Below are 22505 nucleotides of genomic sequence, written 5' to 3' on the forward strand. Positions count from 1 at the left end.
TTTGAACTTGGTGAGGCCCTAGTAGTCCATTGAGTTTGTCTGCAGCGTGTTCTTCTGGCTGAAAGATGGCTGAACGATGGCTCCGCGATCTGTGACAGCCTCTCCCCTTCTTAGCTAGAGAAGGACGCACTGGCTGCCTACACTTCCCTGGCTGTGTAGCCCCCAGTGCTTTGTGCTCTCTCTGGGTATTTCGCAGCTCTTTTTCATCTTGGACCAGTTTTATTTTTTCCTATTGTCACCCTGATTTTATTTTTCAACTCTAAAATAGACATAATATTCTTACCCTGTCAAAAGATGGGAGCGAGATTCCCTCCTTCCCCTTCTGATTTCTTGTAGTTTGGACCATTTGAGTGAAGTTATGCTTGAAAGTTGAAGGGGGGGCTCTGGCTCCGTCTGAACAGATTCTGGGTGCCCATGGTCTCCCACCACGTAGCTTCCTCAGGCAGGAGGGAGCCCTACTCTACATGCTGCGGGGGAAGGACTTGGGCTCAGGCATTTCAGAATTAGTCCTGCTCTAGTATAATAATTATATCAATGAATTCCCTCATTCACAATGGACACCGTAGGTAAGAAAGCATCTAAAATGTCTCTCCTTTTTGCTCCCTCTGTAAATCAGACCAGTGCCTACTCTGACATCCAGTGACAAGTTAAGGAGAACATAAGTGCTGGGATATGGCTAACGAATTTCAGGGTCCGCATGATAGAATTGATTCAAATTAAGGGGTACATGTGTAAAATCCAACTTTCTGGGGAGGAAAATCAGTCATTTATGAAGCAAATCTAATTCCAACGACGGCAGATTATATTCATTGAATGCTTTTATATGTCTGACACTGTGCTAGGAGTTTTCCACATATATTACCTCACTTGGTCCACGTGAAAGCTGTAAGGCAGTTACTATTATTACTCTGACTTGTGAAATGAAGAAATACAGCACAGGCAAGTTAACCCAGGATGACTCAATGGCTCTCGAATTTCTATTGAACTGAGAAACAGAAAATGTCTAGATCCTAATTGCTTAATTTAGTGGACATAAGTAATAATTCCCAAATATGATTTTTAAGGGTAGACATTTTCTTAGACATGACTAATTAGGCAGTTAAAGGTAAAATAAAGTAATATTCATGTTCTTTCATACAAAGACATATCACATAGTAAAAAACTGTCACAAATTTTGATCGTATTTTCTTTTATCTGGAAGTAATTTCTTTTATATTGTTTCCTCATATAGGTCACTGAAGGGGCCCAGTCACTCCAACTTGTAGTCAGAACCCACCATTTGCAGGAATCACATTTAAATTTGGTGAGTTACACATTCTTCCTGGTCCTCAAGAACTCAGAAATGGAAACGAATGAAACCAGACAGTCAAAAAAATGCATGGACAGGGAACTCTGATCTAAAGATAATCACAATGCAATTCTAATCCTGTGAAGAAAAAATAACTTTGCTTCATTGTTTTATTCCCCCGCCTCCCGCCCTGCAAATCTCATGCAGCAGACTGCAATAGTGTCTGCAAGATGGCTAACTGCTGAGTCTTTGATTTAATGAAAACTTAGGGAAAGCAATTCAATTCACTGCAGGGACTGCTTTGTTCTTCCATTATGATTCTTTTTTAATGAGAAAGATGATTGTAAGGATAAACTCTATTCCTCTGAATTTTTACACTAGTTACATACAAAGCACTATTTTGGCAGAAGGGGACATATCTCCTTCAGGCAATATAGTTATCATCTTGTAACCACCCTTCAATCTCCCACAAGAATGCTGGAGCTTCGTGCCAAGAATGAGTATTGTTCTATGCCAGCTCTCAGCATGGATAGATGAATGCTTAAAGATTTCCAGAATTAACAGTCAACATAGACTCCAGATAAAACAGGAAGACAATCCCTCCCTCCATGCTTATATGCTGTTTGGAATAGAAGAATCAGAAGGGCATCCATTAATCAAGTATTTGGCACGGGGAATGAGGGAGGGCCTGATGTATAGTGTGTGTGTGTGTGTGTGTGTGTAAGTTTATGTAAGGATTCATTAAAAGAAAATGGTGTTGCATATTCACGTCATTTTCCTTCGGTCTAAAAGTCATTTATTGTGCTAAGTGATATTGAAAGTTCTGCCTAAGGAATCACTCTATTTGAGATTCAGTCACTTTAGCACAAACAGTATATGCACTATTAGGTACTGTAAATTTGGTTAAGACTGCGGGAGACTTGACTTGGGGCAGATTCACCCTGTAAGCACTGCATATGTATGAAATTTATGTACTTTTACATTATTTAATAGGTTGTGAGCTTGATAAATAATAATTCATGTCCCAGGAGCAAGTTCTTTAGAGTAGGTACATTTTCTGGGGTTGGAGGAAACTATACTCATTCTTGCAGCCTGAAAGCATGCCACAATGAAGTAGGAAGTTTTAATGGCATTTCCTAATACCCATAAGTGACTGAGGGAATAGCTATACATTGGAAACTCTGAGCCCAGTGATAACGTTATTTCATCATGGCAGCCATGGAGTGAGAGTAGACAGTTCTCTTTCTTTTTTTTTCCTTTGGTCAAGTGTATTAAAGTATAATTTATATCTAATAAAAGGCACCCCTTTTAAGTGTACAGTTTGAAGAATTTTGACAAATGTATATAGTCACGTAACCTCTACAGTAATCAAGGTATACAGAACATTTCCATTACCCCGAAAGTTCCCTTGTGTCCCTTTGCAGTCAACACCCCACTCCCCACTCTAGCAACCACTGATCTATTTCCTGACCTTATAGTTTTGCCTTTTCCAGAACATCGCATTACTATGCATTATGTAAGTATACAGTGTATAAGCTTTCGTGTCTGGCTTCTTGCACATAGCAAAATGCTTTCGAGATTAATCCATATCATTGCATGTATCAGTAGCGTTTTCCTTCTATGGCTGAGTCATACTCCATTGTGTGCATTTACCACAACTGTTTTTCTCCTTTCACAAACTGATGAGCTTTTGGGTTGGTTACAGTTTGGGCTTATGAATATGAATAAAACTGCAATGGACACTTGCGTATAGTTCTTTGCGTGGATATGATGTTTTCATTTCTCTTCGAAGAATGTGATTGATGGGTTACACGGTAAGTGGATGTTTAACTTTATAAGAAACTGCCAAGCCGTTTTCCAAAGTGTCCGCATCGCTTTGCATTCCCAGCAGCAGTATATGAGCGTTCCAGTTGCTCCATATACTGGCAGGCAGTTTTGCTAGAAATGGATTTTAATTTTCCCCTTTGATCTTCTCTAACAATTTCCCAGCATGGTCTGTGTAAAAATCCCTTCACCCCCACCCGCTGCCCCACCTTCTCTTCTCCCTTCCCCAACATAAGCATAATTCCCATGGAGTGTCCACCAAGGTTCATTTCAGAAATCACTGAGGTACAGCCTTTCTATACTGTGGGGGATAAAACTCTCCAATCATACATATGAAGTAAAAATAAATGCAACATGACAAGGAACAGGAATGGAGGTTTGCCAAGTAATTTCCCGTAAGGGAGATGTTTTAATAGGCTCCAGTGACTATTACCTCACCAGACGTAGGTAAGTGACAGTAATATCTCCCCCACGACTCTCAAGGGAGTTACAATTCAGTATTTACATTTGTCAAGTCCTTCCTTATCCAACCATCTAAGAATCCCTTCTCATTTAGTCAAGGTTATCCAGAGAACTGGAAACTGAACTAGCTGTGTATGAGCAGAACTCAGGCTTCAACATACAAGATGGCCAAAAAGCACATGAAAAGATGCTCAACATCACTAATTATTAGAGAAGTGCAAATCAAAACTACAATGAGGTATCACCGCACACCGGTCAGAATGGCCATGATCAAAAAACATACAAACAATAAATGCTGGAGAGGGTGTGGAGAAAAGGGAACCCTCCTACACTGTTGGTGGGAATGTAAATTGGTACAACCACTATGGAGAATAGTATGCAGGTTCTTTAAAAAACGAAAAATAGATCTACCATATCATCTGGCAATCCCACTCCTGGGCATATACCTGCAGAAAACCGTAATTCGAAAAGATACATGCACCTTAACGTTCGTTGCAGCACTATTTACAATAGCCAAGACACAGAAGCAACCAAAGTGCCCATCGACAGATGAATGGATAAAGACGACGTTGTACGTATATACAACATCACTGGAATAATGGAATATGGAATATTACTCAACCATAAAAAAGAATGAAATCATGCCATTTGCAGCAACATGGATGAACTTAGAGATGATCATATGAAGTGAAGTAAGTCAGACAAAGACAAATATCATATGATATCACTTACATGTGGAATCTAAAAAAGAATGATACAAATGAACTTATTTACAAAACAGAAACAGACTCACAGACTTTGAAAACAAACTTATGGTTACCAAAATGGAAACATTGGGGGGAGGGATAAATTAGGAGTTTGGGATTAACAAACACACACTACTATATAGGAAATAGATAATCAACAAGGACCTACTGTGTAGCACAGGAAACTATACTCAATATTCTGTAATAACCTATATGCAAAAAGATTCTGAAAAAGAATGGATATATGTATATGTATAAATGAATCACTTTGCTGTACACCTGAAACTAACACAAAATTGTAAATCAACTGTACTCTAATATAAAATAAAATTAAAAAACAAAACAAAACTGAGGCTTCTGCTCTGCAAAAATCCTGGATCCTGCTTTAACTCTTTTTACTGCTCTGGCCTGTGTTTTTGACTTCCTATAGCAAGCACCAAAGAAAATTCCAACAAAGGCAAGGGGCAAAGATTCACAGAGGCAGAGCCATACAAACAGAACTGGGGAGGTGAGATCTTCAGGGGATTCTAGGGTCTGACGTACTGTGAAATGCCAGATACCTAAGTTTCCCAGACCTTGTGGTTTTCTGAGAGGTCTATATTATTTCGTATGAAGTCCTACGTTTCTTCTAATTACACAGATATTTTAAATCTTGCAGCATTGGTAATTGAGAATTTAGCCTATGTAACTGTAAGAAGTGTAAGAAGTATAGTGTTTCTGCAGAGAACAAATATGAAGCCTGCCTTACATTGGAAGAGGCAACAATTATCTTCTGATTAATGTCTCCCCAGCCACCACCAAAAGGAGCAATACTTTTTTGGTACAAATTCTGAGAAGAACATTCTTGTGGGGACTAGACTACTGGGCCATGAGTTGCATCCAGCTATTGTGTGTAGACAAGGCTGTCATCTTTATATATTTCTCTCACCAATCCTGCCCTATTTGAGTGCTCTGGGTGAAAAAAGAAGATAGTGGGTAAAAGGGATCAGGAGAGGGTGAGTGCTTGATATTCCTGAGCTGACTTAATGCCTTCAGCCTCTCCACTGAGAACTGAAATTTGAACCTAGACCTCTAGGATTTCTGTCTTCTGGAATTTAATGTTCAAACCGAGAATATTTCTCTTGAACAGTAAGGCATGAATTTACTTTTCAGTATTCTCTTTGGAAAAAATCAAAGGGATTACACATGATGATATTTTTGAGTGTTCTGTTAGTACTATTAGTAACTTGTTTCATCTTCACACTCACCCAAAGAAATATATAAAAGATTCAACAAATATTTTAAAGTGTATGTAAGAATTTGCTGGAATTCATGCAATACTCATCAAATTTTTAGCTGCAAGCTTGTCTTTTATTCAAAATTGGAAGAGCTTATAAAAATATCTTTCAGTGAAAAAGCAAAACTTGTAGAACTAGTCATCAGGAATATCTCTAATGATGCTCAACAGTGGCAACCTTTGCTTCTCTTTCTAGGGTCTGTATACAAAAAGAAGCAGGCACTTCTGATTCTATCCATGCGTTCATTACTGATACCCATTCTTTCCCCGTCATCATAACTTGAGGAAGAAAACAAGGAACGAAAGTATTTTCTTTTCACTCTCAGCATCCTGGTTTTGCTCCACAATCTTTACCTTCCCCATCACTGAGCAACTTGTTGATAAGGAAAACAAAAAGAAATTGGAGAGGCAAGAACTGAGAAAAACTGGCAGGAGAAAAGGAAGAAGAAATTATTGACTATTTAAAAATTGTGTGGTTTATATATATTCAGAAGTTAAAAACTGCCAAAAAAAGAACCACGGATATCTATTATTTAAGAACTGCTGAAAGTAGTTCTGGGAAGCAGCAGGATTCTTGTAATAATTGATAAAAGAAGCTTATGGGCAAAAAGTTTGATGACATAATTTTTCTTGATAAGAAATATATCCTATTTCACCTTTGTTTTAAAAGCCTGTCACATTTCTTGCTTCTACATCCAAATGCAAGAACTGAGTGGTCTTTAGTTGTTCACAGTCTTTGCTTTTCGTGTTTCTCTGCTTCCTGATTTCAGCTAGTATTACATGGAATTTTAAGAAAAAAGTAGGCATGAGGAAGAGGCTTCCCAGGCAAATCCGTAAGTTTTGGGAAGCTTCACTATACTTTCTTAGTCATATACCTGTGAGATAATAGAAATATATATGTATCGTTCTCTGTCCCCAGTTCCTGGCTCAGAGCTCCTAAAACACTTGTAATTTCCTAAGTGAGAAGAACGCTAGGAGCATATTTGGTTCTAATATTCGGTCTTTGACCCTAGTTCCTGACACAGAGCTCCTAAATCCCTTACAATTTCCAGAGAGATAGGAATTTCTTTTGTTTCTAATGAGGTGACTCTTGGTGCGCTCCTGGATGGGGCTGGTCGCCAGGAACACCAAGCTATGATTAGAAACCTGGAACTTTCAGCCCCGTCTTCCCATTTTCCAGAGAGAGGAGAGGGGCTGGAAATGAAGCTAATGATCATGCCCACCTAATGAAGCCTCCGTAAAGGCTTCATTAGAGAGCTCTAGGGTTGGTGAACACGTGACATGGAGATGCTAAGAGCTGTGCCCAGAGAGGGCCTGGGGGCTCCACGACCCTTTCCACACACCTTGCCCTACTCATCTCTTCCATCTGAGCATACATCTATATCCTTTATCACATCCTTTTGTAATAAACTGGTAAACAGTAAGTAAACTGCTTTCCTGAGTCCTGTGAGACGCTCGAGCAAATTAACCAAACCCAAGGAGGGTTCGTGGGAACCTCTGATCTATAGCAGGTAGGTCAGAAGCACAGGTAATAACTTCTATCCATCTCCAGATAGAACTGTCAGAAGTGAGTTATATTGTAAGACACCCAGCTGGTGTCACAGAATTGCATGGTGTGGGAAAAGCCCCACACATCTGGTGTTGGAAGTATTGTGGTGTGGTGGTAGAGCAAGAGTAAAGGAGAAACACAAGGGGAGGACTACGTTTTTCTTTACAATTCCTGAAACCCTACTTTGTACATATAGCGTGAGTTTGGATTTCAGGCATTATTTCAATGTGTGTGTGTGTGTGTGTGTGTGTGTGTGTGTGTGTGTGTGTGTGTGTATTTTCCCCCCCCGGCTGTGTTGGGTCTTCGTTGCTGCACGCGGGCTTTCTCTAGTTGCAGCGAGCGGGGGCTACTCTTCGTTGTGATGTGTCGGCTTCTCCTTGCGATAGCTTCTCTTGTTGCAGAGCATGGGTTCTAGGCACGCAGGCTTCAGTAGTTGTGGCACGCGGGCTCAGTAGTTGCGGTGCACGGGCTCTAGAGCGCAGGCTCAGTATTTGTGGCGCACGGGCTTAGTTGCTCCACGGCATGTGGGATATTCCCGGACCAGGGTTCAAACCCGTGTCTCCTGCATTGGCAGGCGGATTCTTAACCACTTCACCACATTGTCCGAGTAATTTCCCCAAAGTGGTTACAACTAACCGAGTAACAGCTATCTAAATTTTATCTGAATTCTCAAATGTGATACACTGTCATTGGAACTACTTTTTTGAAGCACATTTTTTTTCTATAGAGTTGTATTAAAGAAGCTCTTTAGGAGAAACAGCAAGATTTTTAAAAATTTTAGAACCATCTGGAATAAAAAAACCTAGCTCCAATCACAAAGGGCTAGCCTTAAAACTTGTTCTACAGTATACTTTTTTTTTTAAGGAGGACGGTCTTTGTAGGAATCAATTTTTGGTTTTCTACAAATTTTTGTAGGAACCAATTAATAATCAGGGACAAATTCAAAACTCCAGTTTGAACTGGCGTTACACTGAAACTTATACTGCATTCTGTTGCTTCAGAGTCTTTGATCATTGGTTCAGTGCAAATTTGGTGAGGAGAATTCACTTCAACTCTGAAGTCAAATTTCCACAAGGCTTTTGTAATAACATCACCCTTAATGCTCTTGAAAGGCTTCTTGCATTTATCACAATATGTTTACATGTGACAATCATACATTTTATAATTAAAACGATAAAGAAAGATTGTTAATTCCTGAGTCTAACTTATTGCTGTTGTGTGGCCTAAGGTGGTATCAAATGAATATGGTGGCCTTGTGGGGCCAGTGACATCTGTGCTGGAAGAATTGGGAAGGCTGGCATCTTGCTCAATCCTGACCTGCAGCACTCCCGGCAGAGTACTTAGCAGAGTACTTAGGAAGTACCTGCAAGGGAGGAGAAAATGTGCCCATGACAGCACTTTCCTCACACACATCACACTTTGCATCCTCTCCTCTTTGCTCTGTTCATTCCCTCTCAAATCTTGAGGTGCATGAGGAAGGAGATTATTATGTCTCTAGAACACGGCACGGAATCAGCCTATACAAAATTAATGTAATTACTATGTTGATTTCCAGATGTTAGCTTAATGCCAGCCTATTAAAACTTCTAAAGATGAAGCTTAAAACAAACAAACATTCTGAGTAAACACCCAAATAAAGACACACCAGCATATTTAGTGATAATCTGAGGCAATGCAGAAATCTCTGGATAGGGCATTTTAGAAACTGGTTCTCTCCATCACCAACTGCGATGACAGTCGGAGTTTTCTGAGGTCCTCTTCAGTCTTTTGCTTCCAAAGAGCCTCTGAATTCCTTGCTGCTTCTGGTCCTTGGCCTCTTTCCAGTCATGCCTCTGCCCTGCCCACCCTCGCCATCCTCTCCCAGCACCGTTTACAGTCACATCCTCCTGACATCAGTGCTGTGCCTCACTAGACTTTGCCCCCAGGGCTGGTTTCTTATCCAGGGTTTTGAAATTCAAAGGGAAAAATCCTCCTTTTGCTCCAACCTGTCTCCCTTCCCTCTTCCTTCCTCCCCGGACCGCACATGGGTGGGCACAGTGGGTCATGAAGGCACCCAGCCCTAGCCTGGGAGGGGCCCCTACTCTCCCTAGTTCTGTAGCCTGGAGCAGGTTCCTGATGCTGGGGGAGTCTCCGATCTCCTATTTATAAAATTTTGGATAATAATTCTTATTTCCTTGGATTGAAGGAATAAAAGAGGTAATTCACATAGGTAGTAGCTGGCACATTATAAAGCCTCAACAGAAGGTATTATTATTAACTTTGGGTCTTTTTCTACATTTAGTTTTTTAAGCTTTTCTGTCTCTACCTGTAACTGTGAAATTATTCTCTGTTTCTTAGAATGGCTTGATTTTATTTTTTTCCCTGATGAGAGTTTTTGCTAAATCTCTGGGCTCCTGGAAAGTAAGACTGACAAGAACCCAAAGACTAGTTGTAGTTCACCATCTTGTAGTCGAGACTGTTTGGTTCTAAAAATCTCTACAGAACGTAAATTCACCACTTTCGTGTGATGTTTTTGGTTATATTAGAGTGTTGCAAAATTGCTCTTCATTTAATCTTACTATCCTTAATTATAATCCTTGTTCTGGGCTAAAATCATTCTATTCTCTAATAATTCTAAACTATTATCCAAGCTTTCATCAAGTGATTTTTAAGTCAAACTGCATAGCTCTCTCTTCTTGAACGACCAAACTATACATTCCTCATGTTAACAGTCTCTCATAAGTAAATTTCTAATTATATGCCTCCCCAATTTCCTCATTTTCTGGAGTTCTTTCCTGGATTGAGGCACCAATGGTGAAATTGTGGGTATAACTGTTTAGATAATGCATTTGTAGCATTCAAAATCATTAGCTTCCAAATCCTACTGAGGAAATATAGCTGAGACTCAACGTCTATAACTTCTGTAGCCTGAGGTTTTATTTGAAATGTTACTCTTAAATTAATTATGCCTACCGATGTTAAATTTTAAAAAACAAACACCAATAACACCAATATTTGAGAAGTAAATGAAATTAGCTTTTCCAATACTTTAAACAAATCCCAAGTTAAACTAGAATTCAGTCCTAACTTGTTCATTTTTACTCTCCCTCTAAGATGAAATCTAGTCCTGGCCAAATCATTTTAATTAAGCAATATGACTCTGAAGGACAATCCAAATAAGGAAATATACAAATTCAATGCTGATATACGCTTATTAGCAAAGTTTCTAAAGAGTATGACTCTTAGGATTGATGTATACGGCTATACACATACCTTTATTCATTATTATGGTATATAATTGTCTTCAAACCTATTAATGGCTACTTTTCAGTGCATATTTTACAGTCGACAGCTGATACTGGGGGGTTATTATTGGCTATTTCTGGGCCATAGGTATAATCATAAGTCTCTGAAGTATATCCTCCAGAGATATACCCCAAGGATTTCAACTGCAATTGCCCTTTAATAAGTTTTCCTTGCACTGACTCTTGGAGGACTTGTTTCATTTTTTTGGCTCTTTTAAGTTTAGACAGAACATCTCACATGGCCATTTGTGGTAGCTTTCTTTTCTTTCTTTCCCCCTTTGTTATTACTAGAGTTGTTTGTGTTTACTATTTTTATCTTTCTCGTGACACTTTTCCAAGAACATATATTTGTCTGTAATCCCCTTGGATTTCTCAGGGTTAGCATTTATTAAGACAGCTTCATCAGGCCTGTTCCAGGTTCCAGCGAAGCAGTCTATTTAGATTTACTGAGGGGTACAAGGAATGCTAAAAGGAATTCAAATATAAGCAATTGTACATTTCTGCCTATACATGCATTTCCTACTTCCTGCTGAATTCACACAATTTATGCTTCTTTGTGATTTACTCACTCATTTTGTTTGCTGTATTACCGCAAAATAGAAGAGTGAGATTTGGGGTTTTGAATTGTCTTATGACGCTGTAAGTGAAAAAAGTTAATCTGGTCATCACTCATCACTCTTGCAGATGTTGCTAAAAGAGAAACGAAGCTACATTCTCGGGATTTTGCATGCTTACCTTGTCTGACAGCTAGTGTGGTGGTATAGACCAAGAAGAGGAGGATGTAATTGAGGAAACTCTGGAAGACTGGTGTATTGGCATGGAAATCTTCTGACAGGTACTTGCTGGTCAAGCTAATTCCACAAATAAGGAGGGATAACACCTGGCCTAGAGCCACAGAGATTAACATCTCCCTGAGAAATAAAGAGAAACATAGCAAAGATCAGCATTAAGTCCATTAGAACAATCACTTAAAATTTACTGAGCACTTGTGCCATTCACTAGGCTAAGTGCAATAAACAGTATTTCTTTTAATCCATCATAGCAATGCTACCTTACTGGGGTTTTGCAGAGGAAGAAACCAAAGTTTAGAGGGGTTAAGGAATTTTCTTACAGTCGCATAACTAGGAAGTGGCAAAGCTGAGATTTGAGACCAAATCTCTCCAAGTGATCCTGGCTTCTACCTACTGAGCCCTGGAGCTCTGGGGGGGAATTAACATCATCCTGATGCCACCATGGCATGAACAAATGTTCAGAAACCTGAGAGAGAACCTGAACACTGACGAAACAGGACCATATTCCAACCTTGTCCTCAGGTTCTTGTACCAAAAAACAGAGACTTTTTTCTTCATAGACCAAAATCTTGGCTCTAGGAAAACTTAGGTAAAGGGGCCATACAAACCCCTGATAATCTAAAAGGACTATCTCCTCTCCATTCCCAGATATTGAACAGTTTGCTCTAACAAGCACTAATAAGCACTAGTTTCTGCTCTCCTCTGCTCAAGTCGCAGTTGCTGACACATTAAAACTGTCATTCACGAAGGAAATTTAGTGACTGAGGGGGTACAATAAGACATTTCAAATTCTGTGAATATTTTCTATGGCTTTTTTTATAGGCACTGACCCTACAGACCACTGTAGTGGAGATTACAGGCAAGAGTCAAATGGCTCACTTTGCATAGAAATAAAACGCCCATGTGGGCTTTATGGTCACATCCACCTGTATGCTCTGACACAGGACAAGCCCCTGGCTTCTGCAAAGCAGACTTCTGCTCTCCCCAGGGGTCTCATCTGACTTTCCTGGTTTATTTATTTAAAGAAAAATGAACATAAAATAAGCAAAGAGTAGTATTTCTAAACAGAAAAGCATTAGGCAGAGCTTCTGCAGCATCGCATATTCCCTCCCCCATGGCAGATGTGAATCCATCTTTCTGGAAGGGGCACTGGACCCCTGGGCAGGGTTCTGGGTGGACACCTTGGTGGTATCCTTCTTTTTAAAAAAGGCATCCATCACTCATTCCATTTGCTTCCACGAGGAGGAGGAATTGTGGCAATGCATGGGGACCTATGAAAAAGACTCTGCAGAGGTTAGCCTGTAACATACTGGCAGAGGCTGCCTTGGTAGATGGGTAGATTGCTCTGTTTCCAGGCACTGGCCCTGACCCTTCAATTCAATCTTCATAAAGGTGTCAAAGGAGTCAAAGCGATATTTTTAAACATGTCAGTTTAAAATGTCAGTCTGTTGCTTAAAATCCTACCCTATAGATGATACCCTAGAGATGGTACCCTACAGAATGCAGTGATCTATAAGGCCTATGTTACACCATCTACAAAGATGTCTGCCAACATTTCCTCACATCCCTCTATATTCATGCTGCTTCTCCCAAAGGGAGGTGGGGTCTATTTTCCTTTTCCAGAAGCTGAGCTGGTCTTGTGACTTGCTTTGACCAATAGAAGGTAGGGGGAGATGTCATGTGACTTCTGGTCCTAAACCTTAAGAAGCTCTGCGGCTTCCATTTTCTGCCCTCTTAGGATACAGCTTCCATGTAAAGAACCAGAGCTAGACTACCGAATACTGAGAGGCTGTGTGAAAAGAAGAAGAGAGACCCAGCCAACCACTGCCACCTCAGCTGAAGTACCAGACATGTGAGTGAGGATTGTGGATCCTCTGGTCCCAGTGGAGCAGCGCCAACCTGAGTCATGTGGAGCAGAGATGAACCATCCCCAGTGATTGCTGCCCAGTTGGAGAACTGTGAGAAATAATCATTGGTTGTGTTGTTTTAGGGCATGAAGTTTGGGGTGGTTTGTTATGCAGTAGCAGATACTGAAACAAGGCCCTCAATACCCTCCCTCCACTCCTACTACCGCAAAGCTCTGCCTCCTGCTTCCCCACTTTATTCCCCCATGAAGCCAGAGCTCCAGACCTACAGAGCTACTTGCACTTCTACAATGAGTCGTGGTCTTCTTTGTTGGCGTTCCTTTTCACATGTTATTATTTCCAGAATGTTCATCCTGACATGTCAGTCTGACTCTTATTCATCTTTCAAGATTTGGCTCACACGTTATGTTACCCCCTTTAAAAAGTCTTCTCTGCCCTCTTTTCCCTGGGATATATCTCCTTTACTTCTATATCATTATACTATAATTATTGTTTTTACTGTGATGCTGGTATAATGTTCTTCACTATATTTACAGCTGGGCAATACCATTCAGAGGAAGTAGAAAATGGAGAGCTTCAAGACAGTGCAGAGGTAGACCTAGGCAACACTGAACAGTTTTGTTGAAATGAAAGGATGATTTCAAAAAAAAGAAGAAAGAAAAGCAGAAGTAAAGAGAAGTACCAGATTTAACTCAAAGGTTTTTAAGCCAGCCTAAGAGAAGTGTGATACGCACTAACAAAAACCACGATAAGGAGTTGGTTTTAGTGTAAAGATAACAAACATTTTTGGTATATTGAATTTGAGCTGCCAAATGAACTTCCAAATGATCCAACAGTATTAGAATCATGGGATCAGAGTTGGATAGGGAGGTCAACCAGGAGAAAAAGATGTGGAACTTTTACATATAAGAGTGGCGGCTAAAGTACTGGAAACGGATGCTAACAACATGGAAGGAAGAAGAGGAAATAAAATAAGAAGGCCTAGGAAGTCTTTGGAGAATCCCCAGATTGGGGTTAGGGATGAAAGAAGAGGCACATCATTGGAGTCAGAAGTGGTTTGAAGGCTAAGGGGAAGACCAAGATAGTTCTTTATGTCAAGGAAACCAAGGGAACAGAGACTTTCGTGGAGGGAACAGTTGTAATATTGAATGTTGCTTAGAGGGCATGAAGAATGAGGACTGACAAAAGATGATTTGTAGTCACTGCCAGCCTTTGAAAGACCACTTTTGGTGGTCAGTACCAGAGCAACACTTGGTATCATGGAAACAAAGGGAACAGAGAATTTCACAGAAGGGATAGTTAGTGGTGACTAATTGGACAGAAGTGGTGAGAAATAAAGGTGCTGACTTTGAAGAATTTTAAAGAATTCCAAGAATCCTTTGAAGAAGTTTGATCTAGTCATACATAACATAAAAATAACAAAAATAGTTAAAATAATAATGTTTAAAATGATTAAAAATAATTTAGAGTGGATTCATGATTATCCTCTCATTGGGTCACTCTTACTTGCATAATAACTTACATCCTTAAGTGGAAGAGAAGTGGGGAGAGTTACAGCTCATATACCAGAGAGTGGGTCCTGGTGCTGAGTATGTCCACTGGAGATGCTGTGTATGGAGTGTGTCTCCTTGGGAAAGGAAGGTCGACGACTACTGCTAGGACATGGTAATTCCTACAACTGCTTAAGTTACAACCATGGTATTTGAAACCTTGGTGATATCCTGAACAAAATCAAGCCACAAAAAAATGACAGAGTGCTTACATAAGAGAAAAAAAATTTTAGTACTTCTGATGTATATGTGCCAATATGTTGAATACTATAAAACAGCCTTCACATGCCAGGCACTATGTATGCAAAGATGAATAAGACATAGTCTTTGTCACTGGGGAACTACTAAACCAAGATTTTGGAGCTTAGTTCCCAAGTAACTTACTACAAAATGGACCCAGGTAAGATGAAATAGCAATAATAATTCATATTTATTAAGTTCTTTCCATGTGCCGAGTCCTAGGCTTAGAGTTATACATTCTGTCTTATTTAATCCTCATAATAACTTTACAAGGCAGATATTGTTATGGTTCCATTTGCTAGATAAGTAAACTGATGCTTAGAGAGGTAAACAGCCAGCCCAAGGTCACAGAGCCAGCAGGGGGAAGATTTGGATAGAAACTAAGTCATATGATTCCAAATCCCAACCTCCTAATTACTATGCTACACCATCATTATGCTGCCAAAAAAATACTCTTTTCCCTCACAGAGTGCACAGAACACAGTGCTAAACCTAAGTGGCTGGTTTCCAGAAATATTCTGGGGAAGGTGAAGACAAAACAATTCGTCCCAACTGACTGATGAAAACTCTTCCACCAAGACATCTGTAATGTGTGCCTTTCAACAGAGGTCAACACAAGCTTATTCTTGTTTCTTCATCCAAACAAAACAGCAAATCTGCTGTATTCAATTTCTGCTTGTAATTAGTGGCCGTGTCATTCAGCTGCTGCTGGTATGATCTGACAGAAAACGCACATTATGGTTTTGTCCATCACGCTAATAAACATGACTTGTAAAACAGGAAGGAATGGAAGGGACCTTTTATCAGATTAGTTCACCAGTCCTTTCCCAAGTGAAGGGAGCTAGTACTGGAGCTGTTGCAAGTCTGCACATCTGAGCTAAGTTACTAGAATCACCAAAGCAAAATAAATAAAAATATAAATAAACCTAGATGTTGACACTCGGCTGATTCCACCTCCCACTCCTCTCCACTGCCCCACCATCTTCCTCTCATCAGATTCTCCTTTGTTCCTTTTTAGCACAGAGCAAATCCTTTTGGTGATCTGTGCCTCAGAATGTCTTCCTACCACTGTCTCTGCCTATGGAGCTTTTCAGTTCATTTACTGTCACCTTACCCCTCCTAACAATTTTTTCCCACACTAACCACTACAGCAGATCTGTGGTCCCTTCACTTAATTCTTCATGAACTTAAGGTACCATCTTCTCCAGGAAGCCTCCCCTTGGCCGCCCCTTGCTCGCTAAGGCTGAGTTAAGTGTCCTTCTCTGTATGTTCCTATCTCTACTTGTGCTCACCATACTGTATGACTCATGAGTTCCTGAAAAGAAGGGAAGGTATTCTAGTCATTTCTATATTCCTGGTGCCTTGAGGACTCCTGAATGGGAAGGAAATAAATGCTCAATAAATACAGAATGAATGAATGAACAAATTTACAAGTGAAAAAATATCTACAAATGAAAAAGATCAGAAGGTTTGAAAGACGGCTGCTTAGCTTATCTTGAAAAACTACCAGCTCTGAAAGACAAAAAAATCTCATTTTCACTGTATTCCTTCTGCCAGTTAGACACTGAGATTAATAAACTGTTTTCTGGTGCATTTCTGAACAAGCCTGGTAAGGTGCTATCTTGCAAAAATGATGCTAAATACGGTGCCGGGTGGAATTTTATACTGGGAGCTGTTGGCTATTCATGTAGTTTATAGAATAGCACACCAGATGCATTCTAACATAGGATACAGAGTTCCTATAATTTTAGCAGCAGAAATGGAGAAGAGACTATGATACACATTTTCATCTTTGTTTATGTGTTTAAAAGGACATCCTATCCACTTTAAATTCAGAATGACTAGACAATGAAAAATGTATGAGTCTCAGGAAAAAGTGCTGCTGGAAGCTGAATACCTGTTATAATAGAGCTTGTATTCATAAAGACCGACATAAACCATTACCACAAAAGCTCCGTTCTGTTAAAGAAATAGACGTTAGAATCTTGTAAATAAACTTGTGTTTTACAAAGTAGATATTCAAAATAATAAGATTTAATATAAAACATAAGTTGAATCTCATTTTCTTCCCTTAGTTATAAGAATACATTCTTTTAAAGAGGTATGAAAAATTTCAGCATAGAGTTACATAATCATATTGCTTTGTAATTCTTTGGTATGAGAGTGAAACAATTACATCATCATCTTGAAGGAGAGCACATCAAACTTTCTGCAGAAACATCTTCATTCTGTTAACTATTCTCAGGCAAATCATGTCAGATCTGAATCAGCATATGAATTCAGATGTACGTACATAAATAACACGTATACTGCCTTGACTAAACACAGTACCACTTGAATATGGGAAGAATGTGTTCTACTATGTTCTTTGACGAGATTGCTGTTTTCAGAAGTTAGGACACTGGCTTCTTGAAGATCTTTGCTGAAAGGCTTTATTCCATTTAAGTATTAATTAGACTTCTATGTAAGGAGATTATTAGGCAAGAAGCAAATACACATCTCCAGAGGTTTTTACATTAATTGGAGTTTCTTTGCCTCAGATTCTGTATTCATGGAATTTAACCTGTTCTCTGGTTCTGTGGTATCAGTTTCTTTTCTTTTTGTTTTTTAGAGGAAACCAAGTAAGTCACAAGGAAGCCCTCGTAAACAATATTCCACTGAGTCCATGAGGTAGTAAGTGTAGGAGACATTTGAAACTCTAGTGTGAGAGGATGAGTCACAGATGTGCATGTATATTAGATGTTGTTTGTCTAGAGAAGTGGGACAGAACAGTGGAAAGCACCAATAGGGAGTTAGAAGCCCCTGGCTCTTGAGTTCCGTTGATTAAGCTCCATGATCCTGCACATCTCCAACTTTGGGCTCGGATTCCTTCGTGTAAAGTAAGGATACTTTAATTGACGAGTGTGTAAGATACTTATGCTCCCCTTCAAATCTTCTTGGTCTCGCTGTCTCCAAGGTATCCTAGCTCCAGTGGTGGCTGCCATGACAGACTGTGAATAGACTGCAATCAAAACTGTGTGGGCCCCGCCCAGTGGCCCCGGGCCTCATGCCCATTCTGTGTGCCTTGTGCCTTCTGCCCTGGAGATTCCAGGTTGATGCTGAAGGCCAGACCTTGTGGGGACCTAGTTGGTGCCCACTCATCAGCAACTGGGAGGTGCCGGGGAATTATTGCACTTGAGCAATAGGAAACTAAAGCAGACAGATAGATTCTTCTTCTTCCTCTCTCCCTGGCCCTCCCCCTGACAGACTGTCCCGAGAAGCAGTCACTTCTGCAGGTTCTCTAAAGATGGTCCTGCCTCACAAGGTTCTCTGTTGGGTACTCAGTGCCCCAGAACTGTCCCTCCCTCCTTCCCTTCCTCACTCCTACTCCCTGGGATTACAGTCCTAACTAAAGTAGCGGTACTTAAGCCTGTGCTTTCTGGGGAACTCGAGCTAAGATAATGAGCTCTACATTTCCTTCTACTCTGTAATTCTCACTTACTTTTAGAAGACACTGATGTGTAATCATTAACTCTTGAGATTGGTGTCTTCGATCTTAAAGTCTATTCCTTCCGTGTATTTGATTAAACTTTTTGGTAGCTGAGTTAGCAGCAATGTTTACTCATTTATTATGCACACACTCTGCAGGTTTGGGGATTAGCTGCAGAGAAAGAGATCACTCAGTAGCATTTGCCAAGGCCTGCTGGGTACAGGTTACGAAGAAGGGATGCTTGGTCCCTGCCTCCAAGAAGCGTGGAGGGGCATGGAACTTAAATAAGTGAAGCTACTGTACCTGCATAGAGAACATAAAAATACCCATGTACTCCAGTAAGTCTATATAAAATTGCTAGAAGTTATCAGAGATAATTTCAGTCTTTAAAATTAGGCAAAGAATATGTCAGTCCCAATCTGACATATACACACTACTATGTATAAAATAGATAACTAATAAGGACCTACTGTACAGCACAAGGAACTCTACTCAATACTCTGTAATGACTGATATGGGAACAGAATCTAAAAAAAGAGTGGATACATGTATATGTATAATTGATTCGTTTTGCTGTACAGCAGAAACTAACACAACACTGTAAATCAACTATACTCAATAAATTTATTTTTTAAATTGGGCAAAGCAAATATGGAAAGGTTTCATGGAGAACAGAGTTTTGAGTCAGTTTTGCTTGTTTTAAATAATGGAAGAGAGTTAATTTGGTATTTTGAAGGTGGCATATTATTCCAGGAAGAATGCTGTGCTGTCTCAGAAGCAGAGACTGACATGCAGAATCACTGGGCTGGCCAGTGAGAATCATAATAATAGCAGAGATAGGTAAAGAGAGGTAAGAAGCAGAAGACCCTAAAGTGTAGGGTAGTGTTTTAATTCAGTAAGAATTGTTCTTTGGAATTTCTGAGCAAGGGAAATAAAGTAAGCTTCTGCCACAACATCCCCAAATTTCTCTGCTCATTCCATTAGTCAGATCCAAATCCTGCTTGTATTATGGGGGAAAAGTTTCAATAAGGAGCAAGAGGGAAGAACCAGATGTCTCTGTGCAAGTTTGGCATCCCTGAAACTCCACTAGCTTCATGGTAAATCCACCTCTGACGGAGGCATGCTAGATACATCTGTACTTTCATCTCAGCATTGCAAAGCTGCAGGCTTTTAATACTTGCTTCTTCAAATCTGCAGCATAGCTTTTTATGCATCTTTCAATATTATTTGCAGAATGTTGCCATCTTGTTTTTCTTGTGTAATATAGCCGTGTTTACAGTGATAAGAAGAGGAATTTCTCCAGTAGTATTGATATAAGGATTTCGATCATTTCTTAATAAATAAGAAATACCAGTTGAGGCAAAACAATGATTATTATATTTAACGGAATTTTTAAAAAAGTGATGGGTTGTATGACATTAAACATAACTCCCTTCCCTCCCCCACAAATTGCATAAGTTATTTTTATGTTATGGTTGCTTAGTTTTTTAACTGCTTGCTAACAATATGTCAGGTAATATCTTAAGGCACACTGTATACTTAGAGCAAAGTCCACCCTTAATAAAAGTAGAAGTAAATGCATATTTTTGTCCTATAAATTGTCTTATTGACAATTACAAATTGTAGCTAATATTTTTGTTACATGTGATTAGATTTCACTGTGTTTGTTTTACTTTGCCACATGGCTGATGGAGAATAAGAATAAGAGAAGTTTCAGCTGAGCACTTTTTTTGGTTAATTTATTTATGGTACATTGTGGTATTACCTCTGACTCAGCTTTTGTGTAGAAATCATTTTTAAGGCAACAATCCTCTTTGTGAAGCTTAGTTACTGAGATGATACAATTGCTAAATCCTTTAACCAGACACTCACATAAACTGGCTACTATGAACCCCCTCTGGCAGCAGGACAGCCACTCCTCTGTCAAAGAATCTCATACACCTTAAAGGAGTCAATCATCCAAAGAAACCAGTGACAAAAGACCACAGTTTACATGATTCCATTTATATGACATGTCCAGAACTGGCAAATCTACAGAGACAGAAAGTAGATAGCTTGTTGCTGAGGGCTAGGGGGATGGGATCAGGAGGTGATAATTAAAGGGTAAGGGGGTTTCTTTTCGAGGTGATGAAATGTTCTAAAATGACTGTGGTGTTAGTTGCACATATCTGTAATACTAAATACTAATATTCTAAAAAGCATTGAATTTTACACTTTAAATAGATGAATTGTATGGTATGTGAATTACATAATATCTCAGTAAAGCTGTTACCAAAAAGAAAGAAAGAGAAAGAAGGGAGGTAGGAATAAAACAGGTAAGGAAAAAAGATAAAGAAAAGAAAAAATTACACAGCAGTTAAAAAATAAAGTTGCAACCATCTGATCTACAAATTAAGAAATTGCACCAGGGTCAATTTATATGTTAAAAATTAGTCAAGCTTAATTATTTTCATTTTTTCCCCACATATAAACTAATGATAATATTTTCTTCCTGGATCCCAGGGGATCAACTTGTATTTTCCCCTGAGATGTGTACTCTCACTTCGGAGACAACTGACTTAAAAGATATGTTTTTTTTTGGGGGGGGGGGGGTGGTTGGGGTTTTTTTTGCGGTACACGGGCCTCTCACTGTTGTGGCCTCTCCCATTGCGGAGCACAGGCTCCGGACGCACAGGCTCAGCGGCCATGGCTCACGGGCCCAGCCGCTCCGCGGCATGTGGGATCTTCCCGGACCGGGGCACGAACCCGTGTCCCCTGCATCGGCAGGCGGACTCTCAGCCACTGCGCCCCCAGGGAAGCCCCTAAAAGGTATGTTTTTAATTCTTAGCTTGTAAGGTTAAACTTTTGTCATCTTCCTCCAGAGATCCACCACGGTGTCATAAAATAAGAATATGGTTTTTGTGTGTTGTTTTTTTTTTTTACATCTTTATTGGAGTATAATTGCTTTACAATGGTGTGTTAGTTTCTGCTTTATAACAAAGTGAATCAGTTATACATATACATATCTTCCCATATATCTTCCGTCTTGTGTCTCCCTCCCTCCCACCCACCCCTCCAGGCGGTCACAAAGCATCGAGCTGATTTCCCTGTGCTATGCGGCTGCTTCCCACTAGCTATCTATCTTACATTTGGTAGTGTATATATGTCCATGCCACTCTCTCGCTTTGTCACAGCTTACCCTTCCCCCTCCCCATATCCTCAAGTCCATTCTCCAGTAGGTCTGTGTCTTTATTCCTGTCTTACCCCTAGGTTCTTCATGACATTTTTTTTCTTAAATTCCATATATATGTGTTAGCATTTGACCCACCTCCTAGAGAAATGGAAATAAAAACAAAAATAAACAAATGGGACCTAATGAAACTTCAAAGCTTTTGCACAGCAAAGGAAACCATAATAAACAAGACCAAAAGACAACCCTCAGAATGGGAGAAAATATTTGCAAATGAAGCAACTGACAAAGGATTAATCTCCAAAATTTATAAGCAGCTCATGCAGCTCAATAACAAGAAAACAAACAACCCAATCCAAAAATGGGCAGAAGACCTAAAAAGACATTTCTCCAAAGAAGATATACAGACTGCCAACAAACACATGAAAGAATGCTCAACATCACTAATCATTAGAGAAATGCAAATCAAAACTACAATGAGATATAATCTCACACCAGTCAGAATGGCCATCATCAAGAAATCTAGAAACAATAAATGCTGGAGAGGGTGTGGAGAAAAGGGAACCCTCTTGCACTGTTGGTGGGAATGTAAATTGATACAGCCACTGTGGAGAACAGTATGGAGGTTCCTTACAAAACTACAAATAGAACTACCATATGACCCAGCAATCCCACTACTGGGCATATACCCTGAGAAAACCAGAATTCAAAAAGAGTCATGTACCAAAATGTTCATTTCAGCTCTATTTACAATAGCCCGGAGATGGAAACAACCTAAGTGTCCATCATCGGATGAATGGATAAGGAAGATATGACACATATATACAATGGAATACTACTCAGCCATAGAAAGAAATGAAATTGAGCTATTTGTAATGAGGTGGGTAGACCTAGAGTCTGTCATACAGAGTGAAGTAAGTCAGAAAGAGAAAGAATGTGTTTTGAAATGGATAGATCTGGGTTTGGATCTTGACTCTGCCACTAAGTAGCTG

At 39.7% G+C, this 22505-nt stretch overlaps 1 protein-coding gene across 1 annotated transcript in view; it reads right to left on the reverse strand.

Annotated features, from left to right (window-relative positions):
* The window catches only part of SLC35F1 (solute carrier family 35 member F1), a 425543-nt gene that overhangs the window by 165056 nt on the left and 237982 nt on the right, over positions 1-22505 (reverse strand). Inside the window, exon 2 of the mRNA XM_060030038.1 lies at positions 11165-11340. Coding sequence (XP_059886021.1) covers positions 11165-11340 — 176 coding nt within the window. The remainder of the gene's footprint in view (positions 1-11164; positions 11341-22505) is intronic.

The sequence above is a fragment of the Delphinus delphis genome, chromosome 14 (genome assembly GCF_949987515.2).
Source record: "Delphinus delphis chromosome 14, mDelDel1.2, whole genome shotgun sequence".
In the NCBI taxonomy this organism is placed as follows: domain Eukaryota; kingdom Metazoa; phylum Chordata; class Mammalia; order Artiodactyla; family Delphinidae; genus Delphinus; species Delphinus delphis.